Genomic DNA, 23,260 nt, shown 5'->3' on the forward strand with positions numbered 1-23,260 from the left:
GCTGTTTTTGTTTCTGCTCCATCATTACGCTGATATTCTGCACTCCAACTAATAGTTACAAGAAAGTTGTTAGTGGAAAAGATTGCATATGACTCATTATATGTCACACCATCTTTGTCCATTTTTGTCATCTTAGTTGTACATTATAGTTTTAACTGGAGCTATTGCATGGGTTTTCTGTTGTTGCTGTAAGAAATTACTACAAACTTAACAAAATACAAATTATCTTATTGTTCTATAAGTTAGAAATCCAGCGGGCTTAGCTGGTTTTTCTGCCTCAAGTCACACGGGCTGAAAACCAAAGTATCGATAGGGCTGTGCTCTGGAGGAGAATCTGTTTCCAAGTGCATTGTTGGCAGAATTTTATTCCATGCTGCGGTAGGATTGAGGTCCTTGTTACCTTCTTGGTTGTTGGTTAGTAGTCATTTAAAGCTGCTAGAGGCCATCATTATTCCTTGGCCCATGGCTCCCTTCGTCTTCAAAATCAGCAACAAGGGGCTTATGCTTTGGATCTCTCCTTCCTTCTCTTCAACTACATGTTTCTGACATGCTGACTTTTTACCGCCTTCCTTTTGAAATTTTAAGGGCTCATGTGATTAAACTGGGCCTACCTGGATTATGTGCTTTTTGAAAAACATATTCTACTCCTCATGAAAAAGAAAAATGCAAGCGTATTAAAATCAGGATACACAAGTAAAGATTTCAATTCGCTTTTTCTAAACTTTAAGGAAAAGAATGGATTTGTTTTTATTGGTGAAAATATTTTCTATTTTCTAAATTGCATAGGTAATAGATGCTTCCTATAAGAAATTTGAAAAGTGAAGGAAATGGGAAGAATATGAGAAAAATGTCACCCATAATAAGAGGTAGCCACTTCTTAGTTTTGTTATTGTATATTTATATTTTTCCTCTTCCATTTCTTCCCCCCTAGACTATACCTTTTAAAAGTTTTGAAAATTTGCAGGAGAGGACCTGGTCAAGAAGGTTGCTATGCCATTTTGGAAGAAGAGTGAGTATATCACAGAGGAACTCAGAAGTGGGAAGGGAGGTCTTGGGACATCTTAAGGTAACTAGAGGGCCTGGCCAATATACAAATGAGTTTATGAGTTAGCCTCTATTACAGTAAAGTGTTTTATTATGCTGTCTTTTTTCTGATGATCCCATTATGTTTACTATATTTTTATACAAAATTGAAAATAAAATATAAACTTAGTCTTTCCATTGAAGCTTTACACTCAGCTAGGGTTTCTAGGAGACAGATGACATCTGCTTAGAATATCACTGAAGTCTTAGTTATGGTGTTTACATTCTTGCAGATTAATAATTTGAGAAGTATAGTTTTGATGCTTTGATTCAAAGAATGGAGGAAATGTGGCTGATATTAGTGAAATAGAAACATAACTGCACTAAGTATGAATAGAAAGGATAGAAAACCATTTTTTTCTAAAAACCTATACCATATCAAATAATAATTAGGTACTAGTTTATATTACACCAAATAGTTTATACTTAAAAATAGTATATACTATTTAATAGGCTTTTAACACTGAACATTTTTCTGTCTACACACAAAAAAATTACATACCAGTCATTCTTTTAAGACTTATGATTTGAAGTTTAAAAATGTATTTTTGTTTTCAGCATCTTTCAACTTCAGTATAAGCCAGGAACACAAATGACACCACTTATACAGTAGTGTGTATTAAGGATTTTAGACTACTTTTATATTATTACATTAAAGCATAACGACTACCCTATGAAGTAGACAAGATGAGAGTTATTAGCCCCGTTTTATATTTTTATTATTATTTATTTATTTTTAGGTGGAGTCTCACTCTGTCCCATAGTCTGGAGTGCAGTAGCATGATCTCAGCTTACTGCAACCTCCACTTCCCAGGTTCAAGCGATTCTCCTGTCTCAGCCTCCTGAGTAGCTGGAATTACAGGCATGCATCAGCACTCCTGGCTTATTTTTATATTTTTAATAGACACGGTTTCACCATATTGGCCAAGCTGGTCTCAAACTCCTGAACTCAAGTGAGCTGCCCACCTCAGCCTCCCAAAATGCTGGGATTACAGGCATGAGTGACTGTGCCCAGCCTAGCTTTATCTTAATAATGAGGAAATTGAGATGCAAAGAGCTGAGTCGAATTAGAACAAGGGGCCATGTAATGAGGTGGAAAGTGCAGGGGACAAACCTGTCTGAGTTCAAATTTAGTCCCATTGTTACCCCCAGATTTAAAATGCTTCATGGCTTGGTAAAGTGGCAAGAGTGATATGTGGTATATGATTCTCTGTTGGACAGGATTATTGCATGGAAGATAGCTGCTCAACATAGTCCTATACTCTCCCTGCCTTGTCTTTTACAATGCCTACTCTAACAGTTTTTGTCCTGGAGAGCAGGAGAGGGATGCAATGGCCTCTTACTGGGTAGTAAATTTAGTTCAGGGGTCCAAACATCGAGTTTGGTCCTTGGTCCAAGCATAAATATATTTCCAAAATTTGGTACCAGGCCTAATTTCATCTCCCAGAAAAGAGTCTCAAAGCCATTCCCTAATTCTCTTCTCTAACCACTACATCTAATTAGTCACTAAGACATTCTGTTTTACCTATGTAATACCTCTAATGGGGCTTCTCTACCATATATTTCTGTTGCTGCTGTCTTAACGTGTAATGCCATTTTGCCTAAAATATTGCAAAAACAATCTCTCCTCTGTTGTCCATATGGCTGATTGCTTCGCACCTCACAAATATCTGGCATTTTCTTCCCATCCTCCAAATATCTGCCATTTTCCTACTGCATGACCCTTAAATGGCTCCTTACTCTCTAGAGGAAAAGTACAAGTGAAGTCTGTCACATTCTAGACCCACCTTACCTCATTCCAAACAGCTCTTGCCATTTTCCACCAGACATCTTACACTCCATTTACTCTGAATTTTTTCATAATCACCAGACAGAGCATGGGCCTTCCATCTCTGTGCCTTGTCAAATAAATAAACATATTTAAAGACCAAGCTTCAGTTTACCTTCTCTGTAAAATGTTTTAATCCTTTAGCTGTTCCTTTCATATCTTAGTTATGTTATTTGTAATAATCTCTATGTGTTTCCTTCTCTAAACTCTGAACTTTTTGAATACCTTTGATTCTTGTCATTTAGAATAAGCCTGGCCTTTATTGGCAAATGTCATTTGGAACATGAAAAAAAAAGAAAAAGGAACCTAGAAGCTTAAAAAAAAATGGCCTCAACATAAAGAACAAGGCCATGGAAACACACGCCATCATGCTTGTGAAGGCCAGAATCATTCTGCTTTAAGAACTGAGTGAAATTCTTCAGTTTTTCAGTGCCGAAAAAGCCACTTAAACATTTGAAATGGTTAAATGCATATGTAGAATTTATTTCTTACTGACATACAGTTTACCTCTTTTAAAAAAAATAAACATTACATACAGTTCAGCTTTTAAATTTTTATTTAATTTCATATAAATGAAAGTATATAAGAATGCTATTATTTGAACAGGTATTTGGGCATAGACAAAATAATGCCAATTGTTCTTATTTTGGACAAAATGATGTTTTAAAGTAATACAGCATATATATTATTTTGTTAAGTACATTTGGGCCCTTCTTAAAATGATGGGTAAGTTTAGGAATAAATTATTCTTCAGCAGACTATTCCCAAAAAAACCCAATGTGAAACAGTATTTATGTAAGTTAATTTTTGTGATAAAGTAAAAGGACATGTATACCTTGATTTTTTCTAAAGACTGAGCCATAATTACTTTAAGATTATACCTTAAACTTGAATATTTAAAAGCACTTGGTTACGCTATTTACTGTTCAGAATTAAATTATTCCAAATTTGAATGAACAACATCTAGAAATTACAAACACTTGTGTACTAATATTAGAAGCAAACTAACCATCTGCACAACTGACTAGGTGCCATAAGGCATGATTTCTAACTTTGGATATGGCTCATTAAATAAGTGCTCAAATGCTAACACATACTGTTTCACATTCTCTTGAACTGGCAGTGAAGTAGATACTGAAATAGACAGTGAAAGATAACCTTTTAGGAGTAAAACCAACATCTAAATGTTGAGGATTTGTTTTTATTTTTCTCTTTTGAGTTCTGAACAAAAGTTTCCACAGATTCCACCATCTCAAAATGTAGACATGTAAACTGAAACTGATGTAAGGCGGGACTAAGATCTTAGGACTAGTTCTCCCTTGTGCAGACCATAGCATTTGATCTTGATCTTTCTAAGGTGACCAACTTCGATTCCTGAGAAAAAAAATATGCACACATTTTAAAATATAGGACAATGAAACAGTGAGTGAGAGATTTCTAGGGAATTTCTGATCTAGCTTAATATGTTTGTGTTCCTTTAAAATGTTTATAAAGCTGTGTGGAGAAGTTAGATAGCATACTCAGGAGACACAATAATAAAATCTCTTCCAGTGTAATCCTTATAGAATAGCGTACTGTATGTCTAATTTTTTTAACTTCTTGAATTTCAACAGATTCGGTAGTCTCTTCAGACAAATGTATACAACAGGGTATTAAAAACTCATGAGGTAAAGCATAAAATCAAACCACTTACTTGAAATCTAGGTGTTCAATGAGCACATATCCATCTGTAGACACAAAAATCACTGTTAATTTGAAAGCTATAGAGAAAATGCTTTAAGGTTTTTTAAAAAACAGTGATTGAAACATTAGGAAAGATAAGCAAATAAACTTACATTTGCCTTTAGAATTACGACATATCACTAGATTTTGCTCAGTGGTATCAATGACTTCCAGTTCTTCTCCAGGGGATATTGGCAAATCGAATATTCCGTTTCTTGAATTACTTGAACAGGCCACTGCTGTGTTGGTGACACTTACCTCTTTTTTGTACTGGAATGAGAAATTACTAATCAGACCATTCGTGCATATTTTTTTATAACAAAATTAATGGAGGATATAATATAGTAACCTCAAAATAAACTCAAGACACTACTGACTAGTTAAATAACACACATGGGAATAGAAAATAGGAAGGTGTGCAGTTAAAGGAAAGTCATTTAAGAAAATAATAGTATAATGCTGCAACCTCACATTTGTTTGGTATGATTATATTTTCAAAGTGTTTTCACAACCATTATTTTTTCTCTCAAATCTTCTGTTAAAATTATTTTTAGTTCTGGGGCACATGTGCAGGATGTGCAGGTTTGTTACAAGGGTAAACGTGTGCCATAGTGGTTTACTGTACCTATCAACCCATCACCTAGGTATTCAGCCCAACATGCATTTGCCATCCTTTCTGATATTTTCCTCTGCCCACCTTACCCCTGGACAGGCCCCAGTGTGTATAACCATTATTTTATTGTACTAGAATGAGCCCTGGTGGATGAGGTTGTAACATAGGTATGAATTAAGTACCATGGATGGTAGCTAACTGTTCCATTTAAAAATTTACCTACAAACTCAGAAAAGAAGTTAAAAAAAAAAAAAACCTCAATGTAGTGCCTTAGAGTTTATAATATTCTTACATACCTATCATTTCTAGAGAACATTCTTTCCACGCTTTTTCTCTGTGTGAGCTCATATACAGCTCTACTACATGTTATTTTAAAGTAGTGGGAATTGGCTGTATCCAACTGGGGACAAGTCACATTCTCCTTTTGTATTCATAGGCAGGCAGGCATTTTGATAAAAACTCCCAAGAAATTCAATTCCTGACCATGGGAATCTTTTCCTGAAAAACTAGCTGGCCTATACATCTGCGGTACATAACCTTCTAATGCACTGAAATCTGTTGACCACAAATAAATAATTCCAGAATATGCAGCTTAGATTACAGATACCAACTTCTTCAAGTCCGTGTGACCAAATGTCTCCGTTTGGCCAGGACATTGTCTTTTTGTAACTAATATATCTATTTATAACTTTATGATTAAGAGTGCCTCCTTCCACTCTTAGAAGTATCCTGTGTTTGGATGATAAAGTGCAAGATCAACCTATAGCAAATGAGATCAGATCTACAAGATAGATTTTTCTTTCATCTAACAAAGTAATCGCTTCCTTACTAGCTTTCTTATCCTTTCCAGGCCATTGCTCACTGTGAATTCATAATGATTTCTTAAAATACAGATCTGATTAGGTCTCCCTGCTATTTATAAAGCTCTAAAAACTCCTTATTGCTTTCAGGATGATATCCACACTACTTAGCTTGAGATTCAGGGTCCTTTGCATACTGTCATTCCCCATCTCTCTATCTTTGTCTCTTTTATTGAAGCCACATCAAGCTACATGACAATCCTTGAATACATGCTATTTCCTTGAAATACTCCTCTTTCTTTTTTAAAAAATTGTACTTTAGGTTCTGGGGTACATGTGCAGATCATGCAGCGTGCATAGGTACACACATGGCAATGTGGTTTGCTGCCTCCATCCCCCTGTAACCTACGTTGGGCATTTCTCTCCATGTTATTCCTCCCTGACCTCCCCCCCACCGACTGTCCCTCCCTTGCCCCCCCAACAGACCCCAGTGTGTGATGTTCCCCTCCCTGTGTCCATATGTTCTCATTGTTCAACACCCACCTATGAGTGAGAACATGCAGTGTTTGATTTTCTGTTCTTGTGTCAGTTTGCTGAGAACTATGGTTTCCAGATTCATTCATGTCCCAACAAAGGACACAAACTCATCATTTTTTTTTATAGCTGCATAGTATTCCATGGTGTTATATGCCACATTTTCCTTGTCCAGTCTAACGTCGATGGGCATTTGGGTTGGTTCCAGGTCTTTGCTATTGTAAACAGTGCTGCTATGAACATACATGTGCATGTGTCTTTATAATAGAATGCTTTATAATCCTTTGGGTATATACCCAGTAGTGGGATTGCTGGGTGGAATGGAATTTCTATTTCTAGGTCCTTGAGGAATCTCCACACTGTCTTCCACAATGGCTGAACTAGTTTACCCTCCCACCAACAGTGTAAAAGTGTTCCTATTTCTCTACATCCTCTCCAGCATCTGTTGTCTCCAGATTTTTTAAAGATGGCCATTCTAACTGGCATGAGGTGGTATCTCAATGTGGTTTTGATTTGCGTTTCTCTAATAATGAGTGATGGTGAGCCTTTTTTCATATGTTTCTTAGCCTCATATAAGTCATCTTTCGAAAAGTGTCTGTTCATATCCTTCACCCACTTTTGGATGGGTTTGTTTTTTTCTTGTAAATCTGTTTTAGTTCTTTGTAGATTCCGGATATTAGCCCTTTGTCAGATGGGTAGATTGCAAAAATTTTTTCCCATTCTGTTGGTTGTCAGTTCACTCAAATGATTGTTTCTTTTGCTGTACAGAAGCTCTGGAGTTTAATTAGATCCAATTTGTCTATTTTGGCTTCTGTTGCCAATGCTTTTGATGTTTTATCCACGAAGTCCTTGCCTATGCCTATGTCCTGAATGGTTTTGACCAGGTTTTCTCTAGGGTTTTTATGGTGTTAGGTCTTATGTTTAAGTCTCTAATCCATCTGGAGTTAATTTTAGTGTTAGGTGTCAGGAAGGGGTCCAGTTTCTGCTTTCTGCACACTGCTAGGCAGTTTTTCCAACACCATTTATTAAACAGGGAATCCTTTCCCCATTGCTTGTTTTTGTCAGGTTTGTCAAAGATCAGATGGTTGTAAATGTGTGGTGTTGCTTCCAGGGCCTCTCTTCTGTTCCATTGGTCTATATCTCTATTTTGGTACCAATACCATGCTGTTTTGATTACTGTAGCCTTGTAGTATAGTTTGAAATCAGGTAGTGTGATGCCTCCAGCTTTGTTCTTTTTGCTTAGGATTGTCTTGGCTATGTGGGCTCTCTTTTGGTTCCATATGAAGTTTAAGGTGTTTTTTTCCAGTTCTGTGAAGAAGGTCATTGGTAGCTTGATGGGGATAGTGTTGAATCTATGAATTACTTTGGGCAGTATGGCCATTTTCACAATATTGATTCTTCCTAACCATGAGCATGGACTGTTTCTCCGTCTGTTTGTGTCCTTATTTCGTTGAGCAGTGGTTTGTAGTTCTCCTTGAAGAGGTCCTTTACATCCGTTTTTAGTTGTATTCCTAGGTCTTTTATTCTCTTTGTAGCAATTGTGAATGGGAGTTTGCTCATGATTTGGCTCTCTGTTAGTCTGTTATTGGTGTATGGGAATGCTTTTGATTTCTGCACATTGATTTTGTATCCTGAGACTGCTGAAATTGCTTATCAGTTTAAGGAGATTTTGGGCTGAGACAATAGGGTCTTCTAAATATACAACCATGTCATCTGCAAATAGAGACAATTGACTTCCTCTTTTCCTAATTGAATACCTTTTATTTTTTTTTCTTGCCTAATTGCTCTGACTAGAACTTCCAATACTATATTAAATAATAGTGGTAACAGAGGGTATCCTTGTCTAGTGCCAGATTTCAAAGGGAATGCTTCCAGGTTTTGCCCATTCAGTATGATATTGGCTGTAGGTTTCTCGTAAATAGCTTTTATTGTTTTGAGGCATGTTCCTTTGATACCTAGTTTATTGAGTTTTTAGCATAAAGTGCTGTTGAATTTTGTCGAAGGTCTTCTCTGCATCAATTGAGATAATCGTGGTTTTTGTCTTTCGTTCTATTTATGTGGTGGATTACATTTATAGACTTGAGTATGTTGAACCAGACTTGCATCCCTGGAATGAAGCCTACTTGATTGTGAGGGATAAGGTTTTTGATGTGCTGTTACAATTGGCTTACCAGTATTTTATTGAAGATTTTTGCATCTATGTTCATCATGGATATTGGCCTGAAGTTTTCTGGAATCAGGATGATGTTGGTGTCATAAGATGATTTCGGAAGGATTCCCTCTTTTTGTATTGTTTGGAATAGTTTCAGAAGGAATGGTACCAGCTCCTCTTTGTACATCTGGTAGAATTCAGCTGTGAACCTGTCTGGACCTGGACTTTTTTTGGTTGGTAGGCTATTAATTGCTGCCTCAGCGTCAGCCCTTGGTATTGGTCTATTCAGGGTTTCAACATCTTCCTGGTTAGTCTTGGGAGGATGCAAGTGTCCAGGAATTTATCCATTTCTTCCAGGCTTACTGGTTTATGTGCATAGAGTTGTTTGTAGTAATCTCTGATTGTAGTCTGTATTTCTGTGGAATCAGTGGTGATGTCCCCTTTATTGTTTTTTTACTGCATCTCTTTGATTCTTCTCCCTTTTCTTTTTTATTAATCTGGCTAGTGGTCTATTTTGTTGATGTTTTCAAAACACCAGCTCCTGGATTTATTGATTCTTTGAAGGGGTTTTTTGTGTCTCTGTCTCCTTCAGTTCTGCTTTGGTCTTATTTCTTGTCTTCTGCTAGCTTTTGAGTTTTTCTGATATTGCTCCTCTAGCGCTTTCAATTTTGACGATAGGGTGTCGATTTTAGATCTCTCCTTGCTTCTCATGTGGGCATTTATTGCCGTAAATTTCCCTGTAGACACTACCTTAAATGTGTTCCAGAGATTCTGGTACATTGTGTCTTTGTTCTCATTGGTTTCAAAGAACATCTTAATTTCTTTGTTCATTTCATTGTTTATCCAGGCAACATTCAGGAACCAGTTGTTCAGTTTCCATGAAGCTGTGCAGTTCTGAGTTAGTTTCTTAATTCTGAGTTCTAATTTGATTGCCCTGTGATCTGAGAGACTGTTATGATTTCTGTTCTTTTGCATTTGCTGAGGAGTGATTTACTTCCAATTATGTGGTCAATTTTAGAGTAGGGGCAATGTGGTGCCGAGAAGAATATATATTCTGTGGATTTGGGGTGGAGATTTCTGTACATGTCTATTAGGTCTGCTTGGCCCAGATCTGAGTTCAAGTCCTGGATATCCTTGTTAATTTTCTTTCTCATTGATTTGTCTAATATTGACAGTGGAATGTTAAAGTCTTCCAATATTATTATGTGGGATTATAAAGTCTCTTTGTAGGTCATTAAGAACTTCCTGGGTGCTCCTGATTTGGGTGCATATATATTTAGGATCATTAGCTCTTCTCGTTGCATTGATCCTTTTACCATTATGTAATGTCCTTCTTTGTCTCTTTTGATCTTTGTTGGTTTAAAGTCCATTTTATCAGAGACTAGGATTGCAACTCCTTTCTTTTTGCTCTCCATTTGCTTGATAAATTTTCCTCCATCCTTTATTTTGAGCTTATGTGTGTCCTTGTATGTGAGATGGGTTTCCTGAATACAGCACACTGATGGGTCTTGACATTTTATCCAATTTGCCAGTCCATGTCTTTTGATTGGGGCATTTAGCCCATTTACATTTAAGGTTAATATTGTTTTGTGTGAATCTGATCCTGCCATTTTGAGGCTAGCTGGATGTTGTGCCCGTTGGTTGATGCATTTTTTTCATTGTGTTGATGGTCTTTACCATTTGGTACGTTTTTGCAGTGGTTGGTACTCATTGTTCCTTTCCTTGTTTCGTGCTTTTTTTCAGGAGCTCTTGTGAGGCAGGACTGGTGGTGGTGAAATCTCCCAGCCATTGCTTGTCCATAAAGGATTTTCTTTCTCCTTCGCTTAAGAAGCTTAGTTTGGCAGAATATGAAATTCTAGGTTGAAAGTTCTTTTCTTTAAGAATGTTGAATATTGGCCCCTACTCTCTTCTGGCTTGTACGGTTTCTGCAGAGAGATCTGCTGTGAGTCTGATGGGTTTCCCTTTTTGGGTAACCCAAGCTTTCTCTGGCTACCCTTAGCATTTTTTTCCTTCATTTCAACCCTGGTGATTCTGACGATTATGTGCCTTGAGGTTGCTCCTCTTGAGGAATATCTTTGTGGTATTCTCTATATATCCTAGACTTGAATGGGGGCCTGGCTTGCTAGGTTGGGGAAGTTCTCCTGAATAATATCCTGAAGAGTGTTTTCCAGCTTGGATTCATTCTCTCTGTCACATTCAGGTACATCTATCAAACGTAGATTAGGTCTTTTCACATAATCACATATTTCTTGGAGGCTTTGTTCATTTCTTTTCACTCTTCTTTCTCTATTCTTGCCTTTGCATTTCATTTCATTGAGTTGATTTTCAATCTATGATATTCTGTCTTCTACTTGGTCAATTTGGCTATTGAAACTTGTGTATGCTTTGCAAAGTTCTTGTGCTGTGTGTTTCAGCTCCATCAAGTTGTTTATATTCTTCTCTAAGCTGTTTATTCTAGTTAGCATCTCATCTAACCTTTTTTTCTAGGTTCTTAGTTTCTTTGCATTGGGTTATCACAAGTTCTTTTAGCTCTGAGAAGTTTGTTATTACTCACCTTCTGAAGCCTGTTTCTGACAATTCATCAGATTCATTCTTCATCCATCTTTGATCCCTAGCTGGTGAGGAGTTGTGATCCTTTGGAGGAGGAGAGGCGTTCTGATTTTTGGTGTTTTCATCCTTTTTGCACTGCTTTCTTCCCATCTTAGTGACTTTATCTACCTGTGGTGTTTGTAGTTGGTGACTTTCGGATGGGGTCTCTGAGTGGACGTCCTTTTTGTTGATGATGAAGTTATTTCTTTCTGCTTCTTAGTTTTCCTTCTAACAGTCAGTCCCCTCTGCTGCAGGACTGCTGGAGGTCCACTCCAGACCCTGCTTGCCTGGGGATCCCTTGCGGGGACTGCTGAACAGTAAAGGTTGCTGCCAGTTTCTTCTTCTGTTATCTTTGTCCCAGAAGGGTACCTGCCAGATGTCGGCCTGAGCTCTCATTTATGAGGTGTCTCTTTGGGTATATGGGGGTCGGGGAGCTGCTTGAGGAGACAGTCTGTCTCTTATAGAAGCTCAAGTGCTGAGCTGTGAACTCCATTTTTCCATTCAGAGATGCTGGGCAGGTACGTTTAAGTCTGCTGCAGCAGAACTCATAACCGCCTCTTTTCCCAGGTGCTCTATCCTAGGAAGGTCGGCTTTATTTATAAATTCCTGTCATGCTGTTGCCTTTTTTCATAGATGCCCTGCCCCACATGGAGTAGTCTAGTCACAGTCTGTCAGCAGAGGTGTTGCTGAGCAGGCTCTGCCCAGCTGCTGTGTGAACTGCCTCAGTAGTGGAGGACTGCCTCGGTAGTGGTGGTCACCCTTCCTATCTTTGTATTTTTAGTAGAGATGGGGTTTCTACAAATAATTCCTATTCAAACCCAATCAACTTTGGTTCAAATAGGAATTGTTCTATTTTAATGAACTAAAATAGGAATGTACCCAAATCTCTCATTCACTGATTTCAGTGATTATGAGAGATTTGGGTACATTTCTATTAGTTCATTTCAAAAAATATTTTATGCATGTTTACAAAATGCTAAGTAGTCTTATACTGCTCTGCACAAGAATATGAAGATGAATAAATAACCTTTGTCCTCTAGGAGCTCATACTTTAATATGATGAACATGTAATTCCAATTATGTTAATGTGTGATAAGCTATAGGTAAACAGAAGAAGAGTAGTTTCTTTAATTAGAAGGTTTGGTCATGCCTATAATCTCAGCACTTTGGGAGGCTGAGCCGGGTGGATCATGAGGTCAAGAGATCGAGAACATCCTGGCCAACATGGTGAAACCCCGTCTTTACTAAAAATACAAAAATTAGCTGGGTGTGGTGGCACATGCCTGTAGTCCTAGCTGCTCGAGTGGCTGAGGTAGCAGAAAACATGGGAGACAGGGTTGCAGTGAGCTGAGGTGGTGCCACTGCACTCCAGCTTGGTGACAGAGCAAGACTCCATCTCAAAAAAAAAAAAAAGGAGGAGGAGATTTGGGCAAGTCTTCCTGGAGAAGAGAAGATGAGAAGAGGCCTTGACTGGGGCTTGATAAATGAACAAGAGCTAGTCAGATGGAGAAAAGTGCAAAGGTGTACCAGATAGTTGGAATAGACCAAGGGAGCACTTAGAGGGATGAAATAGCAAGAGAAACATAGAGGAGGTTCATTCAAGGGACAGAACTATGAGCAGTTTGTTGCTGAAGCAGAAAGTGCAAGGCAAAGAGTGGCAAAAGATAAAACCAGGAAGATGGGCAAAGGTCAGCACATAAAGAGCTTTCTAGGCCATGGTAAGAACCCTAAACTTCAACCATTTTGCAAGGGGGAATGTTTGAAAAATTTTAGGCAGTGATTTAGACAAATTTTATGAGCAGGATGCACACTTTATCTCTCTCAATCCAGTGTCTAGCACATGGAAGGTGCTCAAATGCTTCATAATTAATAATCCTCACTTTGACAATATATGAAATCAGGGAAGTTTGAGCTTTTAGAATAATGAAAGAATGTTCCATGTCTCTTACTAACAGAATAAGAAGGCAGAAAGCTTCAGATGCTGCATCATTCATTTGTTCATTTTGTTTTTCATTCGCTTGTTTATTTAGGCATTCATTTACCAAACATTATTCGTACAGTTTTATGTCAGGCCCTGGGGAAAAATTTGAATGAGACAGGGTTTCTTCTTCAAAACAGACCCAAGAGATTAATTAGTTCAAGATTCACACACACACACACACACACACACACAAACACTTTAATACAACTAATCAGTGTTATAAAAAAGATTTGTAAAATAGCTATATAAAATGTGCTGAAGGAGTAACTTAACCTGGAAGAGGTAGGGAGGAGTGGGTGACATTTGAACAGAGCCTTCAAGAAGAACTTAGGAGTTTTTTCAGGAAGAAGGAATAGCATGTGTAGACATGACAATATAGATATGCATTAGGAAAAAACAGAAATGAAATCCTGGCTTTTTGTATCAAAGATTATGTCTGCATCTCAGAGAGCCAAAGGCACAGCATACTTCCAGAATCTTTTTTTTAAATGAAAGCTCCTAGCTATTAATATTGCTAATTTTTACCTTCAGAAGAGAACATACCTTAAATCTTTCTCTAAAGAGTTTTTCTTCTCTTTTCATTCTGTTCTTTTCTAAGTTTTGCTTCTTGGTTTTGAAGAAATTTCTAGGAGAGAAACTAGCAAGAAATGTGCAGATAGGTAAAATGTACAATAATAAAACTCTAAGCTTCCGAGTCTACAAAGTCACTTCATTTCAGGATAAATTTCAGGTATAATTTATGTGTATAATTTTATATAAAATAATACATATACAAAATCATGCATCTGTATTTATGTATATGTACACACATGTATGTATGTTCATAATACAAACACACATATTTCCATTAGAGTAAATTGTCAAACCAATCAGCATAATACCAATTGCTTTTCTCCTTAATTAAAAAATATTTTTGATGGCAAGATAACTTGGAATAAAATCACATTGGTTAAACAAATGTAGGTAAACAAGAAACTTGCCTGAATGAGACGGAGACAGAACTTTTTTTTTTTTTAAAGGGAACATTTAACACTTATAAATATTCCCATTCACCTTCAGATTATTTAATGGAAACCAGTAAGAATGAGTAAGCAGCTTACTTTGTGTGGTTTTCTAAGTTGTTAAACCTAATTGCGGATCACAAGTCTACGTGGCTCAATCAAAGCGCTCTCCAGTTTGCTGAATGATTTGGATGATGAATACCATTAAAAAAATAAAGATGCCACAAAGCATGTGCAAGAATTTCAGCACATAAAAGTAAATAACCCTAGAGAAGTATCTGATTATTCTCTTACTCCTCCCTCTTGCTCTTCACATGTGATTTGGTTCTTCTTTTTAGCGGTTTAATATATTAACAGAAGTAAAAATGTCAACCAAGTCCTGTCAGTTTTATTCCAAAGTGTCTCCTACATTTATTTCCAAGATTATAGCCACTGCCATATTTCAGATTATCACTGCTTACTGCCTGAGATACCATCTTCATCTTACCTCTCCTTCCTCAAATCCATTGGCATACCTGCCTGCAGAGTCATTATGCACTCTATTGCTTAAAACCTTTTAATTTGTCTCTACTGCCAATAGGATAAAGTCTAAATTCATTAGCAATTTATTATCTGGCCTGATCTACCTTCCTAGCTTTATCCGCTGCCCTTTTCCCTGCACATATAATGTCTACTGGGGTCTTCTTAGGAAGTGAGCTATCCTTTTCATGCTGTTACACCTGGGATACTGCTATGGTTTGGGTATTTAACTCCTCCAAACCTCATATTGACATCTAGCCCCCAGTGTTGGAGTAGGGGCCTAATGGGAGATATTTCAGTCATGGAGTTGTCTTCCTCATGCATGGCTTGCTACTGTCCTCAACTCTCATAGTTTCCTTGAGCCTGGCATCTCATTTGTTAAAATGACCCTGGCACCTCTCTTGTCCCTCTTGCTTCCTTTCGAGCCATGTGATCCCTGCACATTTGCCATGAGTGGAAGCAGCCTGAGGCCTTTGACAGAAGCAGATGTCAATGCCATGCTTTGTATACAGTCTGCAGAATCATTAGCTAAATAAGCCTCCTCTTTATAAATTACCCAGCCTCAGGTATTCCTTTATAGCAACATGAACAGACTAACACAGATACTCTTGGCCAACTTCTGTTTAAACTTGCCATCATCTTCGATTGATAAAAGATTAATAAAAGGGTTGAACTAATATAGAAAGCATTTCTTATTGGTAGAATACATTATGGTTGAAATCACTTTAAAATGATCAAAGAGCACATAGAAATTGATACATCAATCTACAGAAATAACTAACCTTCCTGTATTGTTTATAAATTTACTTGGTTCAGAATAAAAGTATACACTTATATCACTGTGTTGTAAAAAATAATAATAAAAAGGCACTGGAAAATTGTTTCCTAAGACGACTTATTTGTAGTTAACAATATACTAAAAAGCTTTTTAGGGGGAAGATAAAAAATATTACTAATAGTTCCACTCTTGGAATTCTGTTTTGTTATGCTATGCAAGTATGAAGTTTAAGACAAAGTTTAAGATGAACTATGAAGTTTAAGATAAAAGTAGGAAGTTTAAGATAGAAAGTTGCTTTTCTAGTCTGTTAATACATCTTGCCAACCTGGAAAAAAATTACATCAAGTCTAAACCTAAAGAAAATAAACTTATGAGAAGGGCCACCCAATGCCATTCTCTGAGTCTCAGACACTAATGTCTGGTTTCCTTTCCTGCACCCTGGTAGGATTTTTCTAACAGGTTTTCCAGAGCGGACAGACTACACAATGTTCACATCTCAGTGAATATTTAGACAAAGGTTTCCCCAAGTCATTTGTCAAAGAAAGTAGTACCTCATATCCTGCCCCATGTCCTAGCAATTGAGAAGATGGGATCAGAGTGCAGTAAGTAACCGCCTGCCTCAGTAAAAACATCCTCTCACAACCACTTGGGAACTTTAATCACATAAATGCAGGTTAGAAATTGACTCAGTAAGACATTTTCTTTTAAAATTCGAACACTAATTTTAGTCATCGCTAGAATTGCCTTTTACGGAAATCAGTCTTACTGTATGATAATGCCTAGTTTCTTTTTTTCTCAAAGTTACATTTAAGTTCTAATTGGTGTTTTATTTACATTATGTCTTATAGGGGGAAAGATCTTATAACCAAAAAGAAGACTGGGAAATTTTCATTGTTTGAAAATAGCTAACTTGAAATCTTTTCTCACTTTCTATTCACCAAAAGTAGGGAGAAGGATGATGAAGATATATGTGTATGACACTTAATATTTTGATATCCTTTGTCCCTTTTAATCCTCTCAATTGCAATTTGATGTAGGTGGTGTTATTCTCATTTTGTAGATGAAAAATCTGAGAATTGTTTAATTACTTATCTAAGGCCAAATAGCTAGTAATAGGTATACATTGCAGCAGTTAAGCTATAATATAAGTGCCTCTGTGTTCCCACCTTTCTGATTCTTCGGCACCATTTTTCTCTTTTTTTTCCTTTGGTATCAGAAACTTGGGCTTCCATGTTTTCAGTTTATCTTCATCTCTGAGGAGAAATATATTTTGAGCAAGTAAATTAAGACTGAATTATATATTCATGGAACTATCAACACTTCATGGGCAATTATGTTTTACAAAAAATTAAGCCATCTAGAAATATATTTTGATAATCCTTGGAAAGGCCATAGAGTAAATATTTTAGGCTTTGCAGGCCATATCATCTCTATGGCAACTCTTCAACTCTGCTGTTGCAACTTTATACGCAGAAACAAGTGGCAGGCCATATTTGGTCTTCAGGCCATAGTTTGCTGACCCCTGATGTGTGGTAATCCAAATTTGAAATCCGATGCAAGAGATCAGCCTGCTTATAACCATATTTCATCTCCTTTATGAACCTCAGTTTTTTTTTTTTTTTTTTTTTTGGCCTTTAAAATGTGAATAGTACAACTGAATGCTATTGTGAAACAAGGCTAAGCCAACTAGCATATAACAGTGATTCTGGGCAAACAGGATGTAGCGAAGGGAGAAGGTCTTTATTAGAGACGTAACTAGTACTTTTTAGCATCTATGTGTCAGGTCTTATGCTAAGATCTTACATTTGTTAATTCATTTGGCTTTCAAAGTAAATATTGCAACAATCCTTTAAATTGATCACTCAGTTTTACAAGGGAGGAAATGGATGAGAAGAGAGAAAGAAATGGATAGTCATAGTAGTATGACCATTTTGGAAAACAAGTTGGCATTTTCTTATGAATTTTCATTCTCTATAATTTGCATTTTTCCCTTTTTAAGTATATCTTCTAGAAAAATTTTTACACACATTCACAGGAACCATGGATAAGAATATTTGTGGCAGTATTATTTGCAAGGGCCCAAAAACTTAGGAACTACCACAATACTTACCAACAATTCAATGGATAAATGAATTGTGGTATATACATACAATGGAATATTATAGAACATTAAGATGAATGAAAGGAAAAATGAAATATTCTATTTGAATAAAATGCAAGAAAAATGAAAGGTTCTATTTGAATTAAAAAAGTATAGAACTCTATATAGTATCTCATTTTCCTAATGTTCAAATCCCAAATGAAACAATATTTGTATCATATGTTTGTTAAAACTATCCTTGTTTTAAAAACAAGGAAATGAAAACACCAAATTTATGAGAACAGTTACGTTGAGAGGAGGGATACATGATGTGTACAAGGGAAAGAGGCCAAGATATTGTATTGCTTATACCTTGGCCTCTTTCCCTGGTGATGTTCTAGTTCTTACATTGAATGGTGGGTTCAGGGCAATTTGTTTTACCATGCTTTACAACTTTTATTGCATCATTATTTACAACTTTTTGTTTTCTTTTGATTTTTACAAGTGATTTTTTTAAGAAAAAATTCATCCAGATGCCGTGGTGTGCACTTGTAGCTCCAGCTACTTGGGAGGCTGATGAGAGGATTGCTTGAAGCCAGGAGGTCAAAGTGCAGTGTGCTGGGATCACACCTGTGAACAGCCACTGCATTTCAACCTGGGCAACATAGCAAGACCCCCTCTCAGACGAAAGAGAAAACAAATTAATCCTTTACTTTAATTTCATATTTCAGGGTTCTCTTCCATCCTATGCCAAATTACATTTCCTGCTTGTAACACCACCTTCCTGATCATATATGCCTATGGTCCAACAAAACTTCCCAAACACATGTGTTTTCCATTTACAGTTGTCCACTCCTCCTCTTGCTTCTCCCTTTTCTCTCATCTTCTTTTGCTCTCAGTCTCCACCTGTCAAAATGTTACCTGTCTTTCCTGTTTCAGGTTGGCACAAAGATTTTTTATCGCCTAAATAACAGTAATGTCCACCTATTCTGAGCTTCCAGATTACCTTACACATTTTTAGAGCAGGTCTTTGTTAACTAACTTATCAAATTATGTTTTGGTATCAGGCACATGATACAAATATGGAAGCCACAGTCCGGGCCTCAAAGAGTTCCTAGTCTAGCAGATAAGAAAGTCAAGAAAACAGACCATTACCATTCTGAGAAAAATGTCTTGATAAAAAAAAGGGCATACCTAACTTAAACTGATAAAGTCAAAGAGGGCTTCTTAGAAAAAAGTAAAATCTGAATTCAGTTTTAAAAAACGAGGGATAAAATAGCCACTCAAAAAAATATGGCAAAGTGTGTTACAGGTAGAACTATTATTTTGTTCTTAAAGTATCACCTCCTTGAAGAGGCTTTCCCCAGCTATCAAAACTTTAAAACGCCTACTAGCACACACACTATATTCATTCTTTCAAAAGTATCCTGTTTCAAAGCAACCAAATTCCAATGTGTAATTATAGAGTTATTTTTTATTTGTTTGTTAGTCTCTGTAGTCCCACAGGAAGAGGAATTATATCTCTTTTGTTCACTGCTTTATACCCAAAACCTAGCACACTGCCAAATTTGGGGCTCCATCTTTAGTGCACCCAACACTGGAGCACCCAGATATATAAGGCAAATATTATTAGGTCAAAAGGGAGAGATACACCTCAATACATTAATAGTTGGGAGACTTCAGCACCCCACTCTAAGCACAGGACAGATTATCTAGAAAGAAAACCAACAAAGAAACATCCTATTTAAACTGCACCATAGACCAAATGGACTTAACAGACATCTACAGAACTTAATAGACATCTACAGAACATGTCACTCATGTTCTGTGTAGTACACATTCTTTTCATTATTAATGAAATATTCTCCAGAACTGTCCATATATTAGGGCACAAAACAAGTATCAACAAGTTTTTAAAAATCATATCAAGTATTTTATCTGACCCCAGTGGATTAAAACTAAACATCAATAACAAAGGAGACATTTCAAACTATACAAATATATGAAATTAAACAAGAAGCTCCTGAACAACCAATGGGTGAAGGAAGAAATTAAAGGTGATACTTAAAAATTCTTTGAGACAAATGAAAATAGAAACACAACATGCCAAACTTATAGGACACAGCAAAAACAATATTAACAGGCAAGTTTATAGCAATAAATGCCTACATCAAAAACTACAAAAATTTCAAAAAACCTATCTAAAGATTTGTCCCAAAGACTTAGAAAAGGAAGAACAAACCAAATCCAAGGTTAGTAGAAGAAAAGAACTAATGAATATCAGAGCAATCATAAAATTTAGATAAAATGCAAAAGACCAATGAAACAAAAACTTGGTGTTTTGGAAAGAAACAAAATTGACAAACTAATACCTGTACTAGAAAGAGAGAGACAGGGTGAGGAGGAGAGGGGATGGGAGGGAGGAGGGGAGGGAGAGACAAGAAGGGAGGGAGTAAGGGAGGGGGAGGGCATAGAGGAAACTAGATGGGAGGGCGAGTTCAAGTAAATAAAGTTCAAAGTGAAAAAAGATATCAATTAGAGACTACTGTGAATAACTATATGCTAACAAATGAAAAAACCTAGAGGAAATAGCTAAATTCATGGAAATATACAACTTACTAAGATTGAACCAAGAAAAAATTTAAAAACTTGAAAAGACCAATAACAAGTAATGAGATCGAATCAGTAATAAATAATCTCCCAAAAAAGAAAAGTCTAGGACTAGATGGCTTCCCTGATGAATTCTACTGAACCTTCAAAAAAGAACAAACCAAATCCAAAGTTAATAGAAGAAAATAAATAATGATCAGAGCAGTTTTCCTTTAAAAAAGAATTAATACCAAGTCTTCTCAAACTATTCCAAAACATTAAAGCAGAATGAACTCTTCCTAATTCTATGAGGCCAGCATAACCCCGATACCAAAAGCAGACAAGAATACAAAAATGAAAAGAAAATTACAAGTCAATATCCCTGATGAACATAGACACAAAAATTCTCAACAAAATATTAGCATACTCAGTACGACAACACGTCAAAAAGATAACACACTGTGATGTAGTATGATATATCCCAGAAATGCAAAAATGTATTAGTGGGATAGATCCCCGAGTCCAGGAGGTTGAGGCTGCAGTGAATCATGATCATGCCATTGCTGCACTCCACCCTTAGTGACAGAGAGAGAGACCCTGTTACAAAAAAAAAAAAAAAAAACACCTCACCCCCAGGGCATCCTTCCTACATACAACCAGGCTGTTCTCCCTCTGTAAGCTCACACACTGATCCCTGGGCTCACTTGGTGAGCATATCCCCAGAGAGAGGGTAGGTGGCGGGAAAGAGCACTGGTTTGGGGCCAAGCCACCTAGATCTCAGACTTACCTCTGTACTTAATAGCGTGGACAAGTTAGTAACTCTTAGCTTCAATGTTCTCATCTGAAACAATTTAAAATAATTTTTTAAATTATAAAAATGGAGATGGAGCTCCACTATGTTGTCCAGGCTGGTCTCCAAAGAGCTAGGTTTACAGGCATGACCCACTGCACCTGGCCAACTGGGAACAATTCTAATCTATCATGAGGGTTGCTGTGATAGAAAGGGAAGTATCAGGCTGGGAAGGTTTCAGCTTAGCTCATGAATCACTGGCTTCATCTTGTGAAGCCTGAAAGTCTCTAGCCATCACCCCCTCCATGGTCACATTGATGCCTATCAATCAGACCACCAGGAACATGCCTGCATTCAACAAAGTTGGGTCATTTAATACAGGCAAATCAATACATGTGAAACATCACTGCAACAGAATGCAGAACAAAAACCATATGATAATTTCAACAGATGCGGAAAAAGCATTTGTCAAAATTTAACATCCCTTTATAATAAAAGCTCTCAATAAATTAGTTATGGAAGGAAAGTTCCTCAACATAATAAAGGCCATATATAACAAACCCACAGCTAACATTTTACCTATCCGGGAAAAGCTAGAAGCTTTTCCTCTAAAAACTGAAATAAGACATGGATGCTCACTCTCACCATTCATATTCAACAAAGTACTGGAAGTTCCAGCTAGATCAATTAGGTAAGAAAAAGAAATAAAGGGCATCCAAGTGGGAAAGGAGGATGTAAAATTGTCCCTGTTTGCAGACAACATGATCTTATATCTAGAAAAACCTAACAACTTTACTAAGAAACTATTAGAACTGATAAATTCAGTAAAATTGTAGGATCCAAAATCAACATATAAAAATTAGTAGCATTTCTATACATGAACAATGAACTAGCTGAAAAAGAGATCAAGAAGGAAATCTAGTTTATAATAGCTACAAAAAAATAGGAATAATTTAGCCAAGGAGGTGAAAGACCTCTACAAAGAAAATTACAAAAAACTGATGAAATCAACTGTGGATGACATAAACAAATGGAAGGACATCTCATGTTCATAGATTGGAAGAATTAATATCGTTAAAATGACCATTCTACCCAACACAGTCAACAGATTCAATGCAATCTCCATCAAAATACCAATGCCACTCTTCACAGAAATAGAAAACACAATCTTAAAATTTGTTGGAATCACAAAAGACCCCAAATAGCTGAAGCATTTTTGAGCAAAAGAACAAATCTGTATATAGTACAGTACCAGACTTCAAAATATTCTATAAAACTCTAGTAACCAAAACAGCATGGCATTGGCATAAAACAGACACATAAACCAATGGAATAGGACAGAGAACCCAGAAATTAATCCATGTATCTACAGCCACCTGCTTTATGACCAAGACACCAAGAAGACTCAGTGCGGGAAGAACAGTCTTTTCAATAAATGGTGCTGGGAAAACCGGATATCTATATAGAGAAGGATAAAACTAGATTTCCCCCCATCTCTTACCCTATACAAAAATCAAACAAAAATAGATCAAAGACTTTAAATGTGAGACCCAAACCTATAACTATTAGAAGAAAATGTAGGGGAAACACTTCAGGACATTTGGTCTAGGAAAAGATTTTTTGACTAAGACTTCAATAGCACAGGTAACAAAAGCAAAAATGAACAAATGGGATTATAGCAATCTAAGAAGCTTCTGCACAGTAAAAGAAACAACAGAGTGAAAAAACAACTTACAGAATGGAAGAAAATATTTACAAACTATTGATCTGACAGGTTATTGATGCCCAGAGTTTACAAGGAACTCAAACAGCTTAACAGAAAAAAATGGGCAAATGAACAGACATTTCTCAAAAGATGACATTAAAATGACCAAAAACGTATTTAAAAATGTTCAACATCACTAATCACCAGGGAAATGCAAATCAAAACCACAATGAGGTATCATTTCGTCCCTATTAGGATGGCAGTCATCAAAAAGACAAAAAATAACATGCTAGCAAGGATGTGGAGAATAGGAAACTCTTCTTCATTCTTAGCGGGAATATAAAGTAGTACTGCACCTATGGATAACAGTGTGGAGGTTCCTAAGAAACTACAATCTACCCTGCGATCAGCAGTTCCATTGCTGGGTATTAATCCAAAGGAAATGAGACCATTATATCAAAGAGACATCTATGCTCCCATGTTTATTGCAGCACTA

General features: G+C 36.6%; 1 protein-coding gene across 5 annotated transcripts in view; it reads right to left on the minus strand.

Annotated features, from left to right (window-relative positions):
- Nucleotides 1–3,449: 3,449 nt before the first annotated feature.
- FYB2 (FYN binding protein 2) overlaps nucleotides 3,450–23,260 on the minus strand; it is a 111,341-nt gene continuing 91,530 nt past the window's right edge. For 3 of the 5 annotated variants that reach the window (XM_035251622.3, XM_009001355.5, XM_078331962.1), the window contains 5 exons: nucleotides 16,767–16,853; nucleotides 13,846–13,939; nucleotides 4,747–4,903; nucleotides 4,605–4,638; nucleotides 3,450–4,285 (listed from right to left, as the gene is read on the minus strand). In XM_035251622.3, coding sequence (XP_035107513.1) covers nucleotides 4,264–4,285; nucleotides 4,605–4,638; nucleotides 4,747–4,903; nucleotides 13,846–13,939; nucleotides 16,767–16,853 — 394 coding nt within the window. In that variant the 3' untranslated portion in view covers nucleotides 3,450–4,263. The remainder of the gene's footprint in view (nucleotides 4,286–4,604; nucleotides 4,639–4,746; nucleotides 4,904–13,845; nucleotides 13,940–16,766; nucleotides 16,854–23,260) is intronic. The other 2 variants (XR_013520110.1, XR_013520111.1) reach the window with 2 other exon arrangements.

Source organism: Callithrix jacchus, chromosome 7 (assembly GCF_049354715.1).
Source record: "Callithrix jacchus isolate 240 chromosome 7, calJac240_pri, whole genome shotgun sequence".
NCBI lineage: Eukaryota > Metazoa > Chordata > Mammalia > Primates > Cebidae > Callithrix > Callithrix jacchus.